Source organism: Scyliorhinus torazame, chromosome 17 (assembly GCF_047496885.1).
Source record: "Scyliorhinus torazame isolate Kashiwa2021f chromosome 17, sScyTor2.1, whole genome shotgun sequence".
NCBI classification, from domain to species: domain Eukaryota; kingdom Metazoa; phylum Chordata; class Chondrichthyes; order Carcharhiniformes; family Scyliorhinidae; genus Scyliorhinus; species Scyliorhinus torazame.
The window spans coordinates 89,046,476-89,070,489 of record NC_092723.1 but is presented as its reverse complement, the minus strand read 5'-3'; the positions used below and the strand labels follow the sequence as shown (position 1 = coordinate 89,070,489).

General features: G+C 48.0%; 1 protein-coding gene across 4 annotated transcripts in view; it reads left to right on the top strand.

The window, feature by feature from the left end:
* Positions 1-24,014, top strand: part of ipo9 (importin 9) — a 267,453-nt gene that overhangs the window by 61,643 nt on the left and 181,796 nt on the right. For 3 of the 4 annotated variants that reach the window (XM_072480721.1, XM_072480720.1, XM_072480719.1), the window contains exons 4-6: positions 12,774-12,975; positions 14,260-14,348; positions 22,033-22,119. In XM_072480721.1, the coding sequence (XP_072336822.1) occupies positions 12,774-12,975; positions 14,260-14,348; positions 22,033-22,119 (378 nt within the window). The remainder of the gene's footprint in view (positions 1-12,773; positions 12,976-14,259; positions 14,349-22,032; positions 22,120-24,014) is intronic. The other variant, XM_072480722.1, reaches the window with a different exon arrangement.

Here is a 24,014-nt window from a genome sequence, read left to right as displayed (position 1 = left end):
CAGCGGGAATTCCCTCACCTGCCGCCTCACAAACGCCCTCACTTGCATATACCTGAAAGCATTTCCCGGGGGCAACCCAAACTTCTCCACTAGTGCCCCCAGGCTCCCAAACATCCCATCTATAAACAGGTCCCCCATTCTTCTAATCCCTGCCCGATGCCAGCTCCGAAATCCCCCATCCAACCGTCCCGGGACGAACCGATGGTTCTCCCAAATCGGGGACCAAACCGATGCTCCCACCTCGCCCTTGTGTCGTCTCCACTGCCCCCAGATATTCAACGTCGCCGCCACCACCGGACCCGTGGTGTACCTTGTCGGCGAGAGCAGCCGCGGTGCCGTTGCCAGCGCCCTCAGGCTCGTGCCCACACAGGACGCCATCCCGAACCTCTAACACGCCGCCCCGTCTCCCTCCATTACCCACTTACGGATCATCGCCACATTGGCAGCCCAATAATAGTCGCACAAATTCGGCAGAACCAGCCCTCCCTGTCCCTACTACGCTCCAGAAACACCCCCTTTACCCTTGGGGTCTTATTTGCTTACATGAACCCCATGATGCTCCTACCTACCCGTTTAAAAAAGGCCTTGGGAATCATAATTGGAAGACACTGGAACTCAAAGAGAAACCTCGGGAGGACCATCATTTTAACCGACTGCATCCTGCCCGCTAGCGAGTGTGGCTGCACATCCCATCTTTTGAAATCCTCCTCCATCTGCTCCACCAACCGCGTCAAATTGAGTTTGTGCAGGGCCCCCCAACTCCGAGCCACCTGGATCCCTAAGTACCGTAAGCTCCTTTCCGCCCTCTTCAACGGCAAGTCGTCTATCCCCCTTCCCTGGTCCCCTGGATGCACCACAAAGAGCTCCCTTTTCCCTACATTGAGCTTGTACCCCGAGAAGTCCCCAAACTCCCTTAAAATCCGCATGAACATAGAACATTACAGCGCAGTACAGGCCCTTCGGCCCTCGATGTTGCACCGACCTGTGAAACCACTCTAAATCCCATCTGCACTATTTCCTTATCGTCCATATATCTATCCAATGACCATTTGAATGTCCTTGGTGTTGGCGAGTCCACTACTGTTGCAGGCAGGGCATTCCACGCCCTTACTACTCTCTGAGTAATGAACCTACCTCTGACATCTGTCTTATATCTATCTCCCCTCAATTTAAAGGTCTGTTCCCTCGTGCTAGACATCACCATCCGAGGAAAAAGACTCTCACTGTCCATCCTATTCAATCCTCTGATCATCTTGTCTGCCTCAATTAAGTCACCTCTTAACCTTCTCTCTAACGAAAACAGCCTCAAGTCCCTCAGCCTTTCCTCATAAGATCTTCCCTCCATACCAGGCAAATTCTGGTAAATCTCCTCTGCACCCTTTCCAATGCTTCCACATCCTTCCTTTAATGCGGAGACCAGAATTGCACGCAATACTCCAAATGCGGCCGCACCAGAGTGTTGTATAGCTGCAACATGACTTCATGGCTCCTAAACTCAATCCCTCTACCAATAAAAGCTAACACACCGTACGCCGCCTTAACAACCCTCTCAACCTGGGTGGCAACTTTCAGGGATCTATGTACATGGACACCGAGATCGCTCTGCTCATCCACACTGCCAAGAATCTTACCATTAGCCCAGTACTCAGTCTTCCTGTTGTTCCTTCCAAAATGAATCACCTCACACTTTTCTGCATTAAACTCCATTTGCCACCTCTCAGCCCAGCGCTGCAGCTTATCTATGTCCCTCTGTAATTTGTAACATCCTTCCGCACTGTCCACAACTCCTCCAACTTTAGTGTCATCTGCAAATTTACTCACCCATCCTGCTACGCCGCCCTCCAGGTCATTTATAAAAATGACAAACCGCAGTGGCCCCAAAACAGATCCTTGTGGTACACCACCAGTAACTGGACTCCAGTCTGAACATTTCCCATCAACCACCACTCTTTGTCTTCTTCCAGCTAGCCAATTTCTGATCCAAACTGCTAAATCACCCTGAATCCCATGCCTCTCTATTTTCTGCAGTAGCCGACCATGGGGAACCTTATCAAACGCTTTACTGAAATCCATATAGACCACATCAACTGCTTTACCCTCATCCACCTGTTTGGTCACCTTCTCAAAGAACTCTATAAGGTTTGTGAGGCACGACCTACCCTTCACAAAACAGTGTTGACTATCTCTAATCAAATTATTCCTTTCCAGATGATTATACATCCTATCTCTTATAAACCTTTCCAAGATTTTGCCCACAACAGAAGTAAGGCTCACTGGTCTATAGTTACCGGGGTTATCTCTACTCCCCTTCTTGAACAAGGGGACAACATTTGCTATCCTCCAGTCTTCTGGCACTATTCCTGTAGACAAAGATGACTTAAAGATCAAAGCCAAAGGCTCAGCAATCTCCTCCCTAGCTTCCCAGAGAATCCTAGGATAAATCCCATCCGGCCCAGGTGACTTATCTATTTTCACACTTTCCAGAATTGCTAACACCTCCTCCTTATGAACCTCAAGCCCTTCTAGTCTCGTAGCCTGAATCTCAGTATTCTCCTCGACAACATTGTCTTTTTCCTGTGTGAATACTGACGAAAGATATTCATTTAGCACCTCTCCTATCTCCTCGGACTCCAAGCACAACTTCCCACTACTGTCCTTGACTGACCCTACTCTTACCCTAGTCATTCTTTTATTTCTGACATACCTATAGAAAGCTTTAGGGTTATCCTTGATCCTACCTGCCAAAGACTTCTTGCCCGGCCCAAGATCCTGTCCTCGTTCTCCGAGGCTTTTTGCCGCACCTCCGGATCGCTGCCCCTTGGGACTTCTGGGTCTCCACTAGCTTCTCAATCGCCGCCAGCATTTCAGTTTTCAGCTCCTCAAAGCAGCGTCTAAGGAACCCCTGCTGCTCCTGCGACCATGCTGCTTGGTCTCCACCCGCCGCCATCTTGTTTATTCTCCTCCTCACTTTTCGCTGCTCCAAGATCACTTTTTTCACCGCTCCACTCCTGGTCCAATCCATATAATGTCGGGGGGACCTTGCTGTCACCTTCCCACACTGGAAGCCGTCGAACAATTGCCGTTGGGGCCCCTCGAGAGAGCCCAAAAGTCCGTTCCCGGCGGGAGCTGCCGAACGTGCGACCTACCTAGGCATAGCCGCAACCGGGTGCATTGGTGAACTGTTGAGGAGTAACCTTTTGCAGCACGTTGTAGACTGGTGAACTGTTGAGGAGTAACCTAGTGCAGCAAGTTATAGACTGTTGAGTAACCTAATGCAGCAAGTGATAGACTGGTGAACTGTTGCGTAACCTCAGGCAGCAAGTTATAGACTGGTGAACTATTTTGTAGTAACCTAGTGCAGCAAGTTCACGACTGGTGAAAGTAACCTAATCCAGCATGTCATGGACTGGTGAAACGTTGAGGAACAACCTATTGCAGCAAGTTATAGACTGGTGAACGGTTGAACATAGAACATAGAAAAATACAGCACAGAACAGGCCCTTCGGCCCACGATGTTGTGCCGAACCTTTGTCCCAGATTAATCATAGATTATCATAGAATTTGCAGTGCAGAAGGAGGCCATTTGGCCATTTGAGTCTGGAAAGAGCACCCTACCCAAGGTCAACACCTCCACCCAACACTAAAGGCAATTTTGGACTCTAAAGGCAATTTATCATGGCCAATCCACCTAACCTGCACATCTTTGGACAGTGGGAGGAAACCGGAGCACCCGGAGGAAACCCACGCAGACACGGGGAGGATGTGCAGACTCCGCACAGACAGTGACCCAAGCCGGAATCGAACCTGGGACCCTGGAGCTGTTGTGCTATCCACAATGCTACCGTGCTGCCCTTAAGAACAAATTAATCAACACTATATCATTCCACCGTAATCCATGTACCTATCCAATAGCTGCTTGAAGGTCCCTAATGTTTCCGACTTAACTACTTCCACAGGCAGTGCATTCCATGCCCCCACTACTCTCTGGGTAAAGAACCTACCTCTGACATTCCCCCTATATGGGCAGCACGGTAGCATAGCGGTTAGCGCAATTGCTTCACAGCACCAGGGTCCCAGGTTCGATTCCCGGCTGGGTCACTGCCTGTGCGGAGTCTGCACGTTCTCCCCATAGAAGATATTTCTTCTATGAAATATCTTCCACCATTCACCTTAAATTTATGTCCCCTTGTAATGGTTTGTTCCACCCGGGGAAAAATTCTCTGACTGTCTACACTATCTATTCCCCATATCTTATAAACCTCTATCAAGTCACCCCTCATCCTTCTCCGTTCTAATGAGAAAAGGCCTAGCACCCTCAACCTTTCCTCGTAAGACCTACTCTCCATTCCAGGCAACATCCTGGTAAATCTCCTTTGCACCTTTTCCAAAACTTCCACATCCTTCCTAAAATGAGGCGACCATAACTGCACACAGTACTCCAAATGTGGCCGTACCAAGGTTTTGTACAGCTGATGATCACCCCACGGCTCTTAAATTCAATCCCTCTGTTTTTTTTAAAAATAATATTTTATTGAAAATTTTTGGTCAACCAACACCGTACATTGTGCATCCTTTACACAACATTGTAACAATACAGATAATAATGACCTTTTTTATTTAAACAAAAACAACAACAAAAATAAATATTAAATAACAAAAAATAAAAACTAGCCCTAATTGGCAACTGCCTTGTCTCAGGCCACCCCCCCCCCCAAATCCTGGGCCGCTGCTGCTGCCTTCTTTGTTTTCCCCCATCTATCTTTCCGCAAGATATTCGACGAACGGTTGCCACCGCCTAGTAAACCCTTGAGCCGACCCCCTTAGGACGAACTTAATCCGCTCTAACTTTATGAACCCCGCCATATCATTTATCCAGGTCTCCACCCCCGGGGGCTTGGCTTCTTTCCACATTAGCAATATTCTGCGCCGGGCTACTAGGGACGCAAAGGCCAAAACATCGGCCTCTTTCGCCTCCTGCACTCCCGGCTCTTGTACAACCCCAAATATAGCCAACCCCCAGCTTGGTTCGACCCGGACTCCTACTACTTTCGAAAGCACCTTTGTCACCCCCATCCAAAACCCCTGTAGTGCCGGGCATGACCAAAACATATGGGTATGATTCGCTGGGCTTCTCGAGCACCTCGCACACCTATCCTCCACCCCAAAAAATTTACTGAGCCGTGTTCCAGTTATATGTGCCCTGTGTAATACTTTAAACTGAATCAGGCTTAGCCTGGCGCACGAGGACGACGAGTTTACCCTGTTTAGGGCATCTGCCCACATCCCCTCCTCGATCTCCTCCCCTAGCTCCTCTTCCCATTTCCCTTTTAGTTCGTCCATCATAGTCTCCCCTTCGTCTCTCATTTCCCTATATATATCCGACACCTTACCGTCCCCCACCCATTTCTTTGAGATGACTCTGTCCTGCACCTCTTGTGTCGGGAGCTGCGGGAATTCCCTCACCTGTTGCCTCGCAAAAGCCCTCAATTGCATGTACCTGAATGCATTCCCTTGGGGCAACCCATATTTCTCGGTCAGCGCTCCCAGACTCGCAAACTTCCCATCCACAAATAGATCTTTCAATTGCGTTATACCTGCTCTTTGCCACATTCCATATCCCCCATCCATTCCCCCCGGGGCAAACCTATGGTTGTTTCTTATCGGGGACCCCCCAGTGCTCCGGTCTTTCCCCTATGTCGTCTCCACTGTCCCCAAATCTTCAGTGTAGCTACCACCACCGGACTCGTGGTATAGTTCCTTGGTGAGAACGGCAATGGGGCTGTCACCAGAGCCTGCAGGCTGGTCCCCCTACAGGACGCCCTCTCTAATCTCTTCCACGCCGCTCCTTCCTCCTCTCCCATCCACTTACTCACCATTGAAATATTAGCGGCCCAATAATACTCACTTAGACTCGGTAGTGCCAGCCCCCCCCTATCTCTACTACGCTGTAAGAATCCCTTCCTCACTCTTGGAGTCTTCCCGGCCCAAACAAAACCCATGATACTCTTTTCTATCCTTTTGAAAAAAGCCTTCGTGATCACCACCGGGAGGCACTGAAACACAAAGAGGAATCTCGGGAGGACCACCATCTTAACCGCCTGCACCCTCCCTGCCATTGACAATGCTACCATATCCCATCTCTTGAAATCTTCCTCCATCTGTTCGACCAACCGCGTCAAATTTAGCCTGTGCAATGTGCCCCAATTCTTAGCTATCTGGATCCCCAGGTAACGAAAGTCTCTTGTTACCTTCCTCAACGGTAGGTCTTCTATTTCTCTACTCTGCTCCCCTGGATGCACCACAAACAGCTCACTCTTCCCCATGTTCAATTTATACCCTGAAAAATCCCCAAACTCCCCAAGTATCTGCATTATTTCTGGCATCCCCTCCGCTGGATCCGCCACATATAGTAGCAGATCATCCGCATATAAAGATACCCGGTGTTCTTCTCCTCCCCTAAGTATTCCCCTCCATCTCTTGGAACCTCTCAGCGCTATCGCCAGGGGCTCAATCACCAGTGCAAACAGTAATGGGGACAGAGGACATCCCTGCCTTGTCCCTCTATGGAGCCGAAAATATGCCGATCCCCGTCCATTCGTGACCACACTCGCCACTGGGGCCCTATACAACAGCTGCACCCATCTAACATACCCCTCTCCGAACCCAAATCTCCTCAACACCTCCCACAGATAATCCCATTCCACTCTATCAAATGCTTTCTCGGCATCCATCGCCACTACTATCTCCGTTTCACCCTCTGGTGGGGCCATCATCATTACCCCTAACAACCTCCGTATGTTCGTGTTCAGCTGTCTCCCCTTCACAAACCCAGTTTGGTCCTCATGAACCACCCCCGGGACACATTCCTCTATTCTCATTGCCATTACCTTGGCCAGGACCTTGGCATCCACATTGAGGAGGGAAATTGGTCTGTAGGACCCGCATTGTAGCGGATCCTTTTCCTTCTTTAAAAGAAGCGATATCGTTGCTTCTGACATAGTCGAGGGCAGTTGTCCCCTTTCCTTTGCCTCGTTAAAGGTCCTCGTCAGTAGCGGGGCGAGCAAGTCCAAATATTTTCTGTAAAATTCAACTGGGAATCCGTCCGGTCCCGGGGCCTTTCCCGTCTGCATGTTCCTAATTCCTTTCACCACTTCTTCTACCGTGATCTGTGCTCCCAATCCCATCCTTTCCTGCTCTTCCACCTTGGGAATTTCCAGCCGATCCAAAAAATCCATCATTCTCTCCCTCCCATCCGGGGGTTGAGCTTCATACAATTTTTTATAAAATGTCTTGAACACTTCATTCACTCTCTCCGCTCCCCGCTCCGTCTCTCCATCTTCGTCTCTCACTCCCCCTATTTCCCTCGCTGCTCCCCTTTTCCTCAATTGGTGTGCCAGCAATCTGCTCGCCTTCTCTCCATATTCATACTGTACACCCTGCGCCTTCCTCCATTGTGCCTCTGCAGTGCCTGTGGTCAGCAAGTCAAATTCCACATGCAGCCTTTGCCTTTCCCTATACAGTCCCTCCTCCGGTGCTTCCGCATATTGTCTGTCCACCCTCAAAAGTTCTTGCAGCAACCGCTCCCGTTCCTTACTCTCCTGCTTCCCTTTATGTGTCCTTATTGATATCAGCTCCCCCCTAACCACCGCCTTCAACGCCTCCCAGACCACTCCCACCTGAACCTCCCCATTGTCATTGAGTTCCAAGTACTTTTCAATGCATCCCCTCACCCTTAGGCACACCCCCTCATCCGCCATTAGTCCCATGTCCATTCTCCAGGGTGGACGCCCTCTTGTTTCCTCCCCTATCTCCAAGTCTACCCAGTGTGGGGCATGATCCGAAATGGCTATAGCCGTATATTCCGTTCCCCTCACCCTCGGGATCAATGCCCTACCCAACACAAAAAAGTCTATGCGTGAATAGACTTTATGGACATAGGAGAAAAACGAGAACTCCTTACTCCTAGGTCTACTGAATCTCCACGGGTCCACCCCTCCCATCTGCTCCATAAAATCCTTAAGCACCTTGGCTGCTGCCGGCCTCCTACCAGTCCTGGACTTCGACCTATCCAGCCTTGGTTCCAACACCGTGTTGAAGTCTCCCCCCATTATCAGCTTTCCGGTCTCTAGGTCTGGGATGCGTCCTAGCATTCGCCTCATAAAATTGGCATCGTCCCAATTCGGGGCATACACGTTTACCAACACCACCATCTCTCCCTGTAATTTGCCACTCACCATCACGTATCTGCCCCCGTTATCCGCCACTATAGTCTTTGCCTCGAACATTATCCGCTTCCCCACTAATATAGCCACCCCCCTGTTTTTCGCATCCAGCCCCGTATGGAACACCTGCCCTACCCATCCTTTGCGCAACCTAACCTGGTCTATCAGTTTCAGGTGCGTTTCCTGTAACATAACCACATCTGCTTTAAGTTTCTTAAGGTGTGCGAGTACTCGTGCCCTCTTTATCGGCCCGTTAAGCCCCCTCACGTTCCACGTGATCAGCCGAGTTGGGGGGCTTCCCACCCCCCCCCCCCTTGCCGTTAGCCATCATCTTTTTCCAGCTTCTCACCCAGTTCCCACGCAGCTGTATTTCTCCCAGACGGTGCCCCCCCACCCATCCTTTCCCGTACCCACTCCCCCCTTTCCCCAGCAGCAGCAACCAAGTAATTCCCCCCCCCCCCCGCTAGACCCCCCGCTAGCGTAATTACTCCCCCCATGTTGCTCCCAGAAGTCAGCAAACTCTGGCTGACCTCGGCTTCCCCCCGTGATCACGGCTCGCCCCGTGCGGCGCCCCCTCCTTCCTGCTTCTCTATTCCCGCCATAATTATCATAGCGCGGGAACCAAGCCTACCCAACCTCTCCCTCGGCCCTGCCTCCCATGGCCAACGCCCCATCTCCTCTCCCTCCCCACCTCCCCCCATCACCACCTGTGGGAGAAAGAAAAGTTACCATACCGCAGGATTAATCATACAATCCCTCTTCGCCCCCCCCCCCCCCCCCCCCCACTCGTCCCACCACTTTGTCCAAACGTTCATTTTCGTAGTCCAATCATTCCAATTTTTCTTCTACAATAAAAGTCCACGCTTCATCCGCCGTCTCAAAGTAGTGGTGCCTCCCTTGATATGTGACCCACAGTCTTGTCGGTTGCAGCATTCCAAATTTTATCTTCTTTTTGTGAAGTACCGCTTTGGCCCGATTAAAGCTCGCCCTCCTTCTCGCCACCTCCGCACTCCAATCTTGATAGACGCGGATCACCGCGTTCTCCCATTTACTACACCGAGTTTTCTTCGCCCATCTAAGGACCATTTCTCTATCCTTAAAACGGAGAAATCTCACCACTATGTCTCTGGGAGCTTCTCCTGCTCTCGATCCTCGCACCATAACTCGGTATGCTCCCTCCACCTCCAACGGACCCGTCGGGGCCTCCACTCCCATTAACGAGTGCAGCATCGTGCTCACATATGCCCCGACGTCCGCCCCCTCCACACCTTCAGGAAGGCCAAGAATCCTCAAGTTGTTCCTCCTTGCGTTGTTTTCCAGTGCCTCCAACCTCTCCACAGATCGTTTCTGGTGTGCCTCCTGTATCTCCGACTTCACCACCAGGCCCTGTATATCGTTTTCATTCTCTGCTGCTTTCGCCTTCACGACCCGAAGCTCCTGCTCCTGGGTCTTTTGTTCCTCTTTCAGCCCTTCAATCGCCTGTAATATCGGGGCCAACAACTCTTTCTTCATTTCCTTTTTTATCTCCTCCACGCAGCGTTTCAAAAACTCTTGTTGTTCAGGGCCCCATATGAAACTGCCACCTTCCGACGCCATCTTGGTTTCTGCTTGCCTTCCTTGCCGTTGTTCCAAAGGATCCGCTGCAATCCGGCCACTTTCCTCTCCTTTTTCCATCCGTGTCCAGGGGGAACACCCTTCTGGTTTACCACACGGTGTTTTTAGCCGTTAAAATTGCCGTTGGGGCTCCTATCAAGAGCCCAAAAGTCCGTTCCACCGGGAGCTGCCGAAACGTGCGACTTAGCTGGTCATCGCCGCACCCGGAAGCTTCAATCCCTCTGTTAATGAACGCTAGCACACCATAGGCCTTCTTCACAGCTCTATCCACTTTCAAAGATGTATGAGCATAGACCCCAAGATCTCTCTGCTCCTCCACATTGCCAAGAACTCTACCGTTAACCCTGTATTCCGCGTTCATATTTGTCCTTCCAAAATGGACAACCTCACACTTTTCAGGGTTGAACTCCATCTGCCACTTCTCAGCCCAGCTCTGCATCCTATCTATGTCTCTTTGCAGCCGACAACAACCCTACTCACTATCCACAACTCCACCAATCTTCGTATCATCTGCAAATTTACTGAACCACCCTTCAACTCCCTCATCCAAGTCATTAATGAAAATCACAAACAGCAGAGGACCCAGAACTAATCCCTGCGGTACGCCACTGGTAACTGGGATCCAGGCTGAATATTTGCCATCCACCACCACTCTGTGACTTCTATCGGTTAGCCAGTTCGTTATCCAACTGGCCAAATTTCCCACTATCCCATGCCTCCTTCCTTTCTGCATAAGCCTACCATGGGGAACCTTATCAAATGCCTTACTAAAATCCATGTACACTACATCCGCTGCTTTACCTTCATCCACATGCTTGGTCACCTCAAAGAATTCAATAAGACTTGTAAGGCAAGGCCTACCCCTCACAAATCCATGCTGACTATCACTAATCAAGCAGTGTCTTTCCAGATGCTCAGAAATCCTATCCTTCAGTACCCTTTCCATGACTTTGCCTACCACCGAAGTAAGACTAACTGGCCTGTAATTCCCAGGGTTATCCCTAGTCCCTTTTTTGAACAGTGGCACGACATTCGCCACTCTCCAATCCCCTGGTACCATCCCTGTTGACAGTGAGGACGAAAAGATCATTGTCAACGGCTCTGCAATTTCATTTCTTGCTTCCCATAGAATCCTTGGATATATCCCCCTTGTCTATCCTCAAGTTTTTCAAAATGCCCAACACATCTTCCTTCCGAACAAGTATTTCCTCGAGCTTACCAGTCTGTTTCACACTGTCCTCTCCAACAATATGGCCCCTCTCATTTGTAAATACAGAAGAAAAGTACTCGTTCAAGACCTCTCCTATCTCTTCAGACTCAATACACAATCTCCCGCTACTGTCCTTGACCGGACCTACCCTCGCTCTAGTCATTCTCATATTTCTCTCGTGTGTAAAAGGCCTTGGGGTTTTCCTTGATCCTACCCGCCAAAGATTGTTCATGCCCTCTCATGGCTCTCCTAATCCCTTTCTTCAGTTCCCTCCTGGCTATCTTGTATCCCTTCAGCGCCCTGTCTGAACCTTGTTTCCTCAGCCTTACATAAGTCTCCTTTTTCCTCTTGACAAGACATTCAACCTGTCTTGTCAACCATGGTTCCCTCACTCGACCATCTCTTCCCTGCCTGACAGGGACATACATAGCAAGGACACGTAGTACCTGTTCCTTGAACAAGTTCCACATTTCACTTGTGTCCTTCCATGACAGCCTATGTTCCCAACTTATGCACTTCAATTCTTGTCTGACAACATCGTATTTACCCTTCCCCCAATTGTAAACCTTGCCCTGTTGCACGTACCTATCCCTCTCCATTACTAAAGTGAAAGTCACAGAATTGTGGTCACTACCTCCAAAATGCTCCCCCACTGACAAATCTATCACTTGCCTTGGTTCATTACCAAGTACCAAATCCAATATTGCCTCCCCTCTGGTCGGACAATCTACATACTGACGATTAACCTAATGCAGCAAGTATAGACTGGTGATCTGTTGAGTAACCTAGTGCAGAAAGTTATAGTCTGTTGAGTAAACTAGTGCAAAAGGTTATAGACTGGTGAACTGTTGGGGAGTCACCGAGTGCAGCAAGTTTTAGACTGGTGAACTGTTGAGTAGCCTTGTGCACCAAGCTACAGACTGATGAACTGTGACTAACCTAGTGCAGCACTTTATAGACTGATGAACTATTGAGGAGTAACCTTTCTCAGCAAGTTATAGTGTCATTCCCATGCCTTTTCACCCGCTCCCTAACATTATTTCTATTCAAATAATCTCGTGCCATCGACTGCCTCGTTTGAATCTGCCTCCACTAGCCTTCCAGGCAGTGCTTTGAAGACCCCACCCATAAGACATAGGAGCAAAATTAAGCCCATCGGCCCATCAAGTCTGCTCTGCCGTTCAATCATGGCTGATATTTTCTCATCCCCATTCTCCTGCCTTCTCCCCATAACCCCAGATTCCCTTATTAGTCAAGAACCTATCTATCTCTGTCTTGAAGACACTCTGATTTGGCCTGCGCAACCTTCTGCGGCTAAACGTTCCAGAGATTCGCTACTCTCTGAGTGAAGAAATTCCTCCTCAATCTCAGTTTTAAAGTATCGTCGCTTCAGTCTGAGGCTGTGCCCTCGAGTTAAGTTTGAATAAGATCCCCTCCGCAACCACTCGCTCTGTATTTAAAAAAAAAAAGCTGCTGGGTTGCCCTGAAAACCCATCTGATTCCTCACTATGCACCAGGGAAGTGTCCTCTTTCTCCAGTCCTGGGTTGGCCTACTATGGTTCCACTGTATGTGCTCTCAGAAGCGGCCTGCAAGTCCATCCCTGTCTTGGGGCAACTGGAGATGAGCCAAAAATCTGGCCTTTCCAATGTCATGCACAAACAGAATGAATGATAAAGGTTAGCTGCGAGTACAACAATCTGACCATTTACTTCAACTTTTGTTGTAGGCAAAGTTGGCTATCCGAGAGCTTTTACCAAATGGTCTGCGTGAGCCAATTAGTAAAGTGCGATCGAGTGTAGCCTATGCTATATCGGCAATAGCTCACTGGGATTGGCCTGAGGCGTGGCCAGAGCTCTTCAGACTACTGATGGAAATGCTGATCAGCGGTGATGTGAATGCAGTGCACGGGGCCATGCGGGTTCTTACTGGTACGAATAACAGGACGTTGTCTCAAAATCCTCAACCTGTTTTAAGTAAAGTATTTTTATTGACATTTTCCTTGTCTAAAACTCAAAATAAACAACTCCATTCAAAAGAAACACCATTTATAAACCCCTACCCTAGAAGAGAGAAATAACCCCCCCCCTCCTCCTGTTAACAATTCCTAAAGATAAAAGACAAAGGTCGCCACCTTTGGCTGGCCCGGGTCCAGGGCCCAATCCAGATAGCCACCAATTCCGTCCCTTTAGAACATAGTACATTACAGCGCAGTACAGGCCCTTCGGCCCTCGATGTTGCACCGACCTGTGAAACCACTCTAAATCCCATCTGCACTATTTCCTTATCGTCCATATGTCTATCCAATGACCATTTGAATGCCCTTAGTGTTGGCGAGTCCACTACTGTTGCAGGCAGGGCATTCCACGCCCTTACTACTCTCTGAGTAATGAACCTACCTCTGACATCTGTCTTATATCTATCTCCCCTCAATTTAAAGGTATGTCCCCTCGTGTGTAGGGGACCGTCCGAGGAAAAGGGCTCTCACTGTCCACCCTATCCAATCCTCTGATCATCTTGTATGCCTCAATTAAGTCACCTCTGAACCACCTTCTCTCTAACGAAAACAGCCTCATGTCCCTCAGCCTTTCCTCATAAGATCTTCCCTCCATACCAGGCAACATTCTGGTAAATCTCCTCTGCACCCTTTCCAATGGTTCCACATCCTTCCTATAATCCGGCGACCAGAATTGCACGCAATACACCAAATGCGGCCGCACCAGAGTTTTGTACAGCTGCAACATGGCTCCGAAACTCAATCCCTCTACCAATAAAAGCTAACACACCGTACGCCTTCTTAACAACCCTCTCAACCTGGGTGGCAACTTTCAGGGATTTCAGTGCTCATCGACACTGCCAAGAATCTTACCGTACGAAGTCTTACAACACCAGGTTAAAGTCCAACAGGTTTGTTTCGATGTCACTAGCTTTCGGAGCGCTGCTCCTTCCTCAGGTGAATGAAGAGGTCTGTTCCAGAAACACATATATAGACAAATTCAAAGATGCCAAACAATGCTTGGAATGCGAGCATTAGCAGGTGATTAAATCTTTACAGATCCAGAGATGGGGTAACCCCAGGTTAAAGAGGTGTGAATTGTACCAAGCCAGGATCTGTAAAGATCTGTCAAAGTTCAAAATCGTTCAAGTGCAGGAGCATTCTGAGGGGAAAGCAGAGACTATTCACACTTCCTGACTCTTTATTGCTTTCTCTGCAGAGTTCACACGAGAAGTGACAGATACACAGATGCCACTGGTGGCCCCTGTAATTTTGCCTGAAATGTACAAGATTTTTACAATGGCTGAGGTGAGTGACCTAAGGCAGTAATTGTTCTTCAGGATCCCCAGGGTTATTAAACCCTCCAAGTAAAATAATGCTTCATCTTGAGTTTCTGAAGTTTACACTTTAAAGGTATTTTCTTTGATTCTTTCCTGGGTTGTGGGCACCTCTGGCCTGGCCAATATTTGATACCCCCTCCCTATTTGCCCTTGAGAAGGTGGTAGTAAGTTACAAAATGTGACATTTATCAGATTGTTGTGTTCTGGGACTATCTCTTTAATTTAGGGTAAACAGACCAAGGCAGCCAGCAGCACGGTTCAATTCCCGTACCAGCCTCCCCGAACAGGCGCCGGAATGTGGTGACTAGGGGCTTTTCACAGTTACTTGTGAACTTGTGACAAGCAATTTTCATTTCATTTCATTTCAAATGGAGGAATGAAGAGGCCATGTAACGTGTTCTGAATTCTGCCCAACAAGCTTGGATGGCTTGGTGGTTATAAAGTGCGGCCCAGGCTCTTTGACTGGGAAGAAGGTGTAAGATATTCACCTCTGAAAGCTGTGGGTAAACTGTTAGCTCCCAAAGGCACACTGGGTGATGGGGCAGTTATTTAACACTGAATGGAATTGGATCAAGAGTTTGGCCAATGAGCATTTCTACCTGGATACAAGAACCATACTATTAACACTGCCATGGAGGTAAAAGGGGATGAGTCCATAGCAAGCCATTGTAGTATTCGCTTCTTTATTCTTTCAGGGGTTGTGGGGCTGGTTGGTCCAGCATTTGTTGCCCATCTGTAATTGCCCTTCGAACTGATAGGCTTGCTAAGCCATCTCGGAGTCAACCACATTGCTGTGGGTCTGGAGTCACATGCAGACCAGACCAGGTAAGGATGGCAAATTTCCTTCCCTGAAGAACCAGTTAGGACAAAGGCTAATAGTTTCATGGTCACCATTATTGAACATCTGCATCCCGCTGACACTCCTGATAACCTTGCTTACCGAGAATCCATCCACCTCTGACTTAGAAATATTCAAAGACTCTGATTCCATTGCCTTTTCAGGAAGAGAGTTCCAAATTCTCACCACCCTCTTAGAACATAGAACAGGACAGTACAGGCCTTCAGTCCACGATGTTGCGCCGACCATTTATCCTAATCTAAGATCAACCTAACCGACACCCCTTCAATTTCCTGCTGTCCATGTGCCTGTCCAAGAGTCGCTTAAATGTCCCTAATGACTCTGACTCCACCACCTCTGCTGGCAGTGCATTCCACGCACCCACCACTCTCTGTGTAAAGAACATACCTCTGACATCTCCCCTATACCTTCCTCCAATCATTTTAAAATTAGGTCCCTTGTGACAGCCATTTCCGCCCTGGGGAAAAGTCTCTGGCTATCCACTCTATCCATGCCTCTCATCACCTTGTACACCTCTATCAAGTCACCTCTCTTCCTTCTTAGCTCCAGTGATAAAAGCCCTAGCTCCCTCAACCTTTCTTCATAAGACATGCCCTCCAGTCCAGGCACCTCTCCTCTGCACCCTCTCCAAAGCATCCACATCCTTCCTATAATGAGGCGACCAGAACTGTATTCCAAGTGTGGTTGAACCAGGGTTTTCTAAAGTTGCAGCAAACTCAAATTCCCCTGTAAATGAAAGCCAACACACCATACGTCTTCTTAACAACCCTATCAACCTGGATGGCAACTTTGAGGGATCTATGTCCGTGGTCCCAAGATCCTTCTGTTCCTCCACACTTCCAAGAATTCTGCCTTTAACCCTGTATTCAGCATTCATATTCGACCTTCCAAAATGAATCGCTTTACATTTATCTACGTTGAACTCCATCTGCCACTTCTCAGCCCAGCTCTGCATCCTGTCAATGTCCTGTTGTAACCTGCAACAGCCCTCACACTATCTACACCAACCAACCTATCCACCAACGTTCGTGTCATCGGCAAACTTACTAACCCACCCTTCCACTTCCTCATCCAAGTCATTTATAAAAACCACATAGAGCAGAGGTCCCAGAACAGACCCCTGCGGGACACCACTGGCCACCGACCTCCAGGTGGAATACTTTACATCCACTACCACTCGCTGTCATCTTTTGGTCAGCCAATTCTGTACCCAGACAGCCAGATTTCCTTTGTATCCCTTGCCCCCGAACCTTCTGAATGAGCCTACCATGGGGAACCTTATCAAATGCCTTACTGAAATTCATATACACCACATCCACTGCCCGACCTTCACAATGCGCCATCTCAGCCTCGAAAAGAATTCAATGAGGCTTGTGGGGCATGACTCTTAGTGAAGAAAAGTTTGCCTCATCTCCGTTTTGAATGGGTGGCCCCTTATTTTTAAATCGTGACCTACTAGTTCTAGATTCTCCCACAAGATGAAACATCCTCTCCATATCCACCCTGTCAAGACCTCTTCGATCTTATGTTTCAATGAAGTCGCCGCTTACTCTTCTAAATTCCAGATCCAAGTCCAGCCTGTCCAACCTCTCCTCTCATAACACATTCCAGGCATTAGTCCAGAGCACCTCTGAGTGGCTTCCAACACACTTCCACCTTTCCTTAAATAATGTGACAAATAACGTACACAATACTCCAGATGCGGTCTCACCAATGCACTGTACAATTGAAGCATACCTTCCCTACTCTTGTAATCAATTCCCATTGCAATAAACAATTAGCTTTCCTAATTACTTGCTGTACCTGTATACTGGACTTTAGTGATTCATATACTAGACTTTAGTGATTCATATACTAGACTTTAGTGATTCATACACTAGGACACCCAGATCCCTTTGCACCTTGACATTGAAAACAGTGGAGAGAAAGCCGGGACATTGAAAACAGCGCGAGTGGAGAGTGAGCCGGGACATTGAAAAAAGCGCGGGAGGAGAGAAAGCCGGGACATTGAAAACAGCGCGAGAGGAGAGAAAGCCGGGACATTGAAAACAGCGCGAGTGGAGAGTGAGCCGGGACATTGAAAACAGCGCGAGTGGAGAGTGAGCCGGGACATTGAAAACAGAGCGAGAGGTGAGTGAGCCGGGACATTGAAAACAGCGCGAGAGGAGAGAAAGCCGGGACATTGAAAACAGCGCGAGTGGAGACTGAGCCGGGACATTGAAAACAGCGCGAGTGGAGAGAGAGCGGGAGATTTAAAAAACGCGGGAGGAGAGAAAGCCGGCACATTGAAAACAGCGTGAGTGGAGAGTGAGCCGGGACATTGAAAACAGCGCGAGTGGAGAGAAAGCCGGGAGATTTAAAAAGCGCGGGAGGAGAGAGAGCCGGGATATTTAAAAAGCGCGGGAGGAAAGAGAGCCGGGACATTGAAAACAGCGCGAGAGGAGAGGGAGCCGGGAGTTTTAAAAAGCACGGGAGATTTAAAAAGCGCAGGAGCTGCGAGTCAGAGCGGAGATTTTAAAAGATCGCGGCCTAGTTTCGGGAGCCGTTCGGAGGAGGAGGAGCAGTCTCTGTCGGGGAGAGAACCTGAGAACATCTAAGACACTCGGAAGGTAAGAAGGTAAGTGATTTTTACTCATTTTTACTTCTATACCTTTTTCAAATTGTGTGTCGGGGGGAAACTGAAGTGACATCACAGCAAAGCTGTGACCTGAGTGGCTGGTTGGGAATCTACACTAAATTAAAAAAATTAAGCATTGGTAACTAATTAAACATAATTACTTAATTATAATTTAGAGGGGTATCTAAGCCAGAGATCGGAGAGTGCTATATTTAGCTTTCGCATTTATATTAGAAATCTAGTGCTAGGAAACATATAGTTAACAGTAACTTTTTAAAAAATTAAAAAATATATGGAAAAATGTTTGAAACATTTAACTTTAATTAATTGACGCAATGTCAGTTAGAGGGGTGCAGTGCTCTGACTGAGATGTGGCAGGTCCGGGAGGCTTCCAGCGTCCCGGATGGCTTCATCTGCAGAAAGTGCACCCAACTGGAGCTCCTCACAGACCGCATGGTTCGGTTGGAGCAGCAATTGGATGCACTTAGGAGCATGCAGGTGGCGGAAAGCGTCATAGATCGCAGTTATATAAATGTGGTCACGCCCAAGGTGCAGGCAGAGAAATGGGTGACCACCAAAAAGGGCAGGCAGTCAGTGCAGGAATCCCCTGTGGTTGTCCCCCTCTCGAACAGGTATACCCCTTTGGATACTGTCAGGGGATAGCCTATCGGGAAAACAATAGCAGCAGCCAGAGCAGTGGCACCACGGCTGGCTCTGATGTTCAGAAGGGAGGGTCAAAGCGCAGAACAGCAATAGTAATAGGGGACTCTATAGTCAGGGGCACAGATAGGCGCTTCTGTGGACATGAAAGAGACTCCAGGATGGTATGTTGCCTCCCTGGTGCCAGGGTCCAGGATGTCTCCGAACGGGTAGAGGGCATCCTGAAGGGGGAGGACAAACAGGCAGAGGTCGTTGTACATATTGGTACTAACGACATAGGCAGGAAGGGGCATGAGGTCCTGCAGCAGGCGTTCAGGGAGCTAGGCAGAAAGTTAAAAGACAGGATCTCGAGGGTTGTAATCTCGGGATTATTCCCTGTGCCACGTGCCAGTGAGGCTAGAAATAGGAAGATAGAGCAGCTAAACACGTGGCTAAACAGCTGGTGTAGGAGGGAGGATTTCCGTTATCTGGACCACTGGGAGCTCTTCCGGGGCAGGTGTGACCTCTATAAGAAGGATAGGTTGCATCTAAACTGGGGAGGCATAAATATCCTGGCCGTGAGGTTTGCTAGTGTCACACGGGAGGGTTTAAACTAGTATGGCAGGGGGTGGGCACAGGAGCAATAGGTCAGAAGGTGAGAGCATTGAGGGAGAACTAGGGAATAGGGACAGTGGGGCTCTGAGGCAGAGCAGACAGGGAGACGTTGCTGAACACAGTGGGTCTGGTGGCCTGAAGTGCATATGTTTTAATGCAAGAAGTATTACGGGTAAGGCAGATGAACTTAGAGCTTGGATTAGTACTTGGAACTATGATGTTGTTGCCATTACAGAGACCTGGTTGAGGGAAGGGCAGTATTGGCAGCTAAACGTTCCAGGATTTAGATGTTTCAGGCGGGACAGAGGGGGATGTAAAAGGGGTGGCGGAGCTGCACTACTGGTTAGGGAGAATATCACAGCTGTACTGCGGGAGGACACCTCAGAGGGCAGTGAGGCTATATGGGTAGAGATCCGGAATAAGAAGGGTGCAGTCACAATGTTGGGGGTTTACTACAGGCCTCCCAACAGCCAGCGGGAGATAGAGGAGCAGATAGGTAGACAGATTTTGGAAAAGAGTAAAAACAACAGGGTTGTGGTGATGGGAGACTTCAACTTCCCCAATATTGACTGGGACTCACTTAGTGCCAGGGGCTTAGACGGGGCAGAGTTTGTAAGGAGCATCCAGGAGGGCTTCTTAAAACGATATGTAGACAGTCCAACTAGGGAAGGGGTGGTACTGGACCTGGTATTGGGGAATGAGCCCGGCAAGGTGGTAGATGTTTCAGTAGGGGAGCATTTCGGGAACAGTGACCACAATTCAGTAAGTTTTAAAGTGCTGGTGGACAAGGATAAGAGTGGTCCTAGTATGAATGTGCTAAATCGGGGGAAGGCTAATTATAACAATATTAGGTGGGAACTGAAGAACATAGATTGGGGGCGGATGTTTGAGGGCAAATCAACATCTGACATGTGGGAGAAGTGTCAGTTGAAAGGAATTCAGGACCGGCATGTTCCTGTGAGGAAGAAGGATAAATACGGCAATTTTCGGGAACCTTGGATTACGAGAGATATTGTAGGCCTCGTCAAAAAGAAAAAGGAGGCATTTGTCAGGGCTAAAAGGCTGGGAACAGACGAAGCCTGTGTGGAATATAAGGAAAGTAGGAAGGAACTTAAGCAAGGAGTCAGGAGTGCTAGAAGGGGTCACGAAAAGTCATTGGCAAATAGGGTTAAGGAAAATCCCAAGGCTTTTTACACGTACATAAAAAACAAGAGGGTAGCCAGGGAAAGGGTTGGCCCACTGAAGGATTGGCAAGAGAATCTGTGTGTAGAGACAGAGGAAATGGGCGAGGTACTAAATGAATACTTGGCATCAGTATTCACCAAAGAGAAGAAATTGGTAGATGTTGAGTCTGGAGAAGGGTGTGTAGATAGCCTGGGTCACATTGAGATCCAAAAAGACGAGGTGTTGGGTGTCCTCAAAAATATTAAGGTAGATAAGTCCCCAGGGCCTGATGGGATCTACCCCAGAATACTGAAGGAGGCTGGAGAGGAAATTGCTGAGGCCTTGACAGAAATCTTTGGATCCTCACTGTCTTCAGGTGATGTCCCGGAGGACTGGAGAATAGCCAATGTTGTTCCTCTGTTTAAGAAGGGTAGCAATGATAATCCAGGGAACGACAGGCCGGTGAGCCTTACTTCAGTGGTGGGGAAATTACTGGAGAGAATTCTTCGAGACAGGATCTACTCCCATTTGGAAGCAAATGGACGTATTAGTGAGAGGCAGCATGGTTTTGTGAAGGGGAGTAATGGCTGTCAACATTTACTATGTGCGTTCTCAGTTCATCTGTTTAGTTTCGAACACTTCCTACATTCAGATCCAGAACTTTATGTTTTATCCTTTTTATAACATCTGGTTTCTCTGTTCATTTACTCATAGTTTTGTACACTCTATCCCTTCCTGTCACTCTGTTTTTAATTTCCTGTAATAATACCGTTGTCTTTTGCCTTGCCTCTACTTTCTGATTCATCACTATTTGCAAATCGCACCTTTTTTGTTCCTTAGCTCTGGGACAGCATCTTTCTCCAGCACTGCAATACTCTCCTTTATCCTTCCTGCCTATCTTGCTTGAACACCTCATATCCAGGGATACTTAACATCCAGTCCTGGCCTTTGAACCAGGTTTCTGTTATCGCCACAGTATCATTTCTCCACATTGCAATATCACCTGTAAATTACCGGTCGTATTAACCACACTCCGTGCATTCACATATGCACACAGTAACCCCGATTTAGACTCTTACTTACTCCTTCACTCATTATTCCCTACTTGAGTGCTGTCTATTTCTCCAAGTATTCTGTGCCCCATAGCTTCCTCTCTGATATTATTTCCTGGTTTCCACAGCCCTGCTGAGTAGTTTAAATCCTCCCACACAGCACAGCAGAATGCCCGGCAAGGAACTCTGTATTTGTGCAGGTGCGACCCCCTCAGTCTGTATAAGTCCCATTTCCCCAAGAGCTGGTCCAAGTGTCCCAAGGATCGAAATCCCCACCCTCCAGCACCATCTTGCCTGCATTCACCTGTCTCATCCTCTTATTTCTATCCTCACTTGCACATGATACTGGGAGAAATCTGGAGCTTTCTACCTCGTTTCTTAAATTCAGACTGCAGGACCCACATCCCTCTTTCTATCTGTCATTGGTACCAGTGTGGACCACGACAGCTGGCTGTTCATCCTTTACCCTCATGGTGCTCTGCAACTGCTCAATGACACCCTTGACCCTGGCACCAACAGACCAACCTGGATTTATCTCTCCAGCCACAGATGTCCCTAACTATTGAATAACCTATCACTATAGCTATTCCAGACTTTTGTACAGTCTGGAGTAGTATACAAAATCCAACAATTCATCTGTAATAACTGATAAATTAATGTGAATGAAGATGAAGCGGTAGATGTTAATTGCAGTTTGTTTGCATAGGTTTACAGCATTCGAACTAGAGCACGTGCAGTTGAGATCTTCACCACATGTGCCAATCTTATCTGTGCGATTGAGGAGGTTGAGAAGGTAAGTGAAAGTTTAAAGTTGGAACAAAATACATTTGGTTTTTCAGGCTAATAACTCTTTTTAAACAACAACCATTGCTATCTCAGTCGTGAATTCTTCACCCTGGCATCACCCTTAGAGCTTGAACATCCCCCGAGTCCGCATATGAGTCAAACAGGTGCAATCAGTCTGTAGACTCAATCCCTTCTCTAGATTCTTTGTGAAGTGTGATTGAGTTAACTTCTTTATCTTGTACTTTGTTTAATATATTGACTGGAGGAAAGATAGGGAAAGTGGGTATTTCTGGCATTGATATTAGACGTTGATGTAATACTGCAGCCTCAAGTCGATAGCACAGGACACACTACCCCGACCATGGTTTTGTGTTATAAGACCATAAAACATGAGCAGAATTAGGCCATTCGGCCCATCGGGTCTGCTCCGCCATTGAATTAAGCTGATCTGTTTCTCATCCCTATTTTCCTGCCCTTTCCCCATAACCCCATATCCCACTATTAATCAAGGACCTATCTATCTCTGTCTTAAAAACACTGTGATTTGGCCTCTGCAGGCTTTTGCTCAAAGAGTTCCACTGATTCACGATCTGGCTGAAGAAATTCCTCCATGTGAGTTCTGACGGATCGCCCTTTGAGTCTGAGGCTGTGCCCTTGGATTCTAGTTTTTCCAACTCGTGGAAATATCCTCTCCATGTCCACTCTATCCAGGCCTCTCAGTATCCTGTCAGCTTCAACAAGATCCCCCCTCATCCTTCTAAACTCCAATGAGTACGACCCAGAGTCCTCAACTGCTCATATGTCAAGTTCTTCATTCCAGGGCTCATTCTTGTGAACTTCCTCTGGATCCTTTCCAAGGCCAGCACACCCTTCCTTAGATACGGGGTTCAAAACTGCTCACAATACTCCAAATGGGGTCTGACCAGAGCCTTATACAGCGTCGGAAGTATATCCCTATCTCTCGCGATATGAATGCTAACATTGTTATGACTGCATTGTCTACATAACCACATGTATGTGCATGAGTGATATGCATGCAGTATATCTATCCATATATATGGTTGTTTGTGATGGACTGTATTATATGGTGAGAATGATGGTGAAACTGTCAGTGTGTTGTCAACATTACTCTGAAATGGACGGTGTTTTCTTCTGTACGCCGATTTGCAGTGTAATTTAAAAATTCAGTGTTGCTGTCAGTATTCAACTCTTTGTAGAATGTGATTTCCCCACCCGCAAAGACCGCAGCTAATGAGAAACCATTGAACTGACGAGAGCTTCCACTTTAATGGACACGAGAAGCGCTGTGAAAACCCTAAGAAAAAATTACATCGTATCCAGGCTTTCACGTTCATAATTACTGCTAAATAGCCTCCCTGATCTTGAAAGAGTAATTTAATATTTGTTAAATGTTAGTCATAGAATTTACAGTGCAGAAGGAGGCCATTCAGCCCATCAAGACTCCACCGGCCCTTACAAAGAGCACCCAGCTGAAGCCCACGTATTTACCCTATCCCTGTAACCCAGTAACCCCCCACTTAACATTTTTGGGACACTAAGGGCAATTTAGCATGACCAATCCACCTAACCCGCACATCTTTGGACTGTGGGAGGAAACCAGAGCACCCGGAGGAAACCCACACAGAAACGGGGAGAACGTGCAGATTCCACACAGACAGTGACCCAGCAGGGAATCGGGTGTTCCACAGGCGTTGGGACCGCTATTGTTTTTGTTATATATTGATGATTTGGGTGAGAATGTGGGAGGCACGATTGGGATATTTGCAGATGGCACAAAGAGTGGTGGAGTGGTGTCAGTTTAGAGGACAGCTATAATCTCCAAAATAATAAAAATGGATTGGTGGAGTGGGCGCAAGCGGCAGATAGAATTTAACAGGTGTG